This window comes from Limulus polyphemus, unplaced genomic scaffold (assembly GCF_000517525.1).
Source record: "Limulus polyphemus unplaced genomic scaffold, Limulus_polyphemus-2.1.2 Scaffold994, whole genome shotgun sequence".
Classification (NCBI taxonomy): Eukaryota; Metazoa; Arthropoda; class Merostomata; order Xiphosura; family Limulidae; genus Limulus; species Limulus polyphemus.
The window spans coordinates 258,587-261,025 of record NW_013666604.1 but is presented as its reverse complement, the minus strand read 5'-3'; the positions used below and the strand labels follow the sequence as shown (position 1 = coordinate 261,025).

Sequence of the window (2,439 nt, the reverse complement as noted above, 5' to 3'; positions counted from 1 at the left end):
GATATACACTATATATGTAATTCTCTTCTTCTTGTCAAAAGTCCACTTAGGCCTATTTAATTACTTTAGAATTTCAGTTGACAAGCCGAACTATCTTCTCTATTACTATTGCACTAGTATTCTGTGTATGATTCACTTACAATTGTGGCGTGAGTTACCGTAGTTGTTTGGTCTTCTTTCTTCTGAAGATCTTCTGTTTCTTTTGTCAATGTGCACTCAGGCTGATTCAATTACTTTTGATGGAATAAATTATTATTCTTATCTGCTTTTCTACTGTTAGTCTTACTCTAACATATTAAACATTAGGCCTATCACTTCTACGTCAGTTAACTTCATGCTGAACTATTCCTTTTGTAACTTTACTTTCTTCTGCTATTATCTGTCTGCTGTTTCTGCTTGTCTTACACTACTTATATGTCTATCACTTAATCGTCTCTCTTTCTTCTATCTTCTCGACGTCAATATATTGCATGTGACGTTTGATAGTCTCATCATCAATGACTTGTAAAAGAACTTCCTACATTCGTCTGCCTTTAACTCTTATTATAATAAAAACTAAACAATAATAAAATATTCATTCACAAAAATAAATTAATCAATAATATCTAAACTAAACAGTCTTTTATATCATGACTGTCTTTTTCAGTAATTTTGAAATTTTATGTGAATTGGATATGTGATTGAGTAAGGAAGCATATTACACTAATATAATATATGTAGGCAAAGAATGATTTATAAGCATAAAGCACATAAGGAAAAATTTTATTGATGGTGGAACAGACTATGAACATAGCACAAGCTAACAGTCAATTTTCCTTGAACAATGAGACTGTGTCTTTTCAGTAATTTGATTTCAATTTGATATGTTTTGTAATGCTAAGAGTTTAGTGGATAATATCTTTAAATGTCAGCAGTGTGATAGCTTTATTCCCAGTGGTTAAAACAGTGGATAATATTTTTATATATCAGGAGTGTGATAGCTTGATTTTCATTGGTTAAAACATCAGTTAATACTCCATATAATCAGTTGTATTGTAAGTTTTTGTACTTTGTTTGTTTTAGAGCAAAGCTACATTGGATTATCTGTTGTGTCCTCTGCTGGGGTCTAACTCCAGATTTTAACATTTTAAGTCTGTAAACTTCCCCCTGTACCAATGAGGGACAATTATTTCTTGTTCTTTTTTGTCATAGGAATCAGAATTGGGAATATTGTAGCAGTTATATAATTTTTTTTTTTCTACACCTTATGGAAGATAATGTTATATCTGTCTAAAAAATATCTTTCTTTATTACTTGCTTCAGGAAACAGATTGCTGTACATTTATTTAAGAAATATATTCTATTTACAGGCTTCAGAAAAAAATACTTTTGTAAAATGTTGAGAGCTATGCATTCTTTTTCAGGCTTCAGGAAAGAGGCTATTGTATCTATTAGATATCTATATGTTTTTGTCAAGTGATCTTGACTTAAATTCAGATGTTCTTTCTTGGCCAGCTAAAGTGGAACCATTGTTCAATTCAATTTTACGAGTAAGTTTCCTGTTTTTTGAGAAATAATATAAAATAATGTATAACATAAATGATGATCATAGACTTGTAGGCCAAATTGTTGACTGAATCATTTAAATGTCTGTATGTCAGTATAAGTTATCACATAATGCTTGTTCTTCTTTTTCACATATACATTTCTAGTTATTTTTGGTACTTGAAATGTATAAATGTGTTTTAAGTAGTGTATCAGCTACTCATTGAATAAACAAGGGGTATGAGATATATTTTCTTTAGTAAAGTAGTTCCAAACTTTCTCACTTCACATAAATTGATTAAGTTAATGAATTCTTTATCAATGAAACAAGGTAGGGCATAAAATTTTAGATCAATGATGAAACAAAATGCTGAAAATCTACCCTGAGCCTAGATTTCTGAGTCACGGCAGTATTTTAAAACAGGTGCTCTTCCAATTGAACTATCAAGACAGACAACTGTCTATCTAGGTTATTACATATTCATATAACTAATTTCAAAGTCTCAAACACCCTCCACCACCTTTGTTGGTATAACTGATCATTAGTTTAATCCAATACTACATATATATATATGTCTCATTGCAAGTCAGTATTTCTATGTTACAATCCATAGGGCAACTTGTTAGTCACTTAATATTTATCTTCTATACTTCATTATGTTTCTCATTTTCACAGCAAACATCTGAAACCTTGAATCTAAGTTTCGAATGGACAGCAACTGCCTGTTGTAGAAACCTACAAATGAAGAGGGCGACGTTTTTCGAAAGTCTTCCACCTTTCGTCTTCAGGTCTGAAGATGAATGGCGGAAGAGTTTCGAAACGTTGCCCTCTTCATTTGTAGGTTTCTACAACAGGCAGTTGCTGTCCATTCGAAACTTAGATTCAAGGTTTCAGATGTTTGCTGTGAAAATGAG

At 31.3% G+C, this 2,439-nt stretch overlaps 1 protein-coding gene across 1 annotated transcript in view; it reads left to right on the top strand.

The window, feature by feature from the left end:
- The window catches only part of LOC106461591 (dynein heavy chain 7, axonemal-like), a 239,815-nt gene that overhangs the window by 19,915 nt on the left and 217,461 nt on the right, over positions 1-2,439 (top strand). Inside the window, exon 6 of the mRNA XM_022388600.1 lies at positions 1,404-1,529. Coding sequence (XP_022244308.1) covers positions 1,404-1,529 — 126 coding nt within the window. The remainder of the gene's footprint in view (positions 1-1,403; positions 1,530-2,439) is intronic.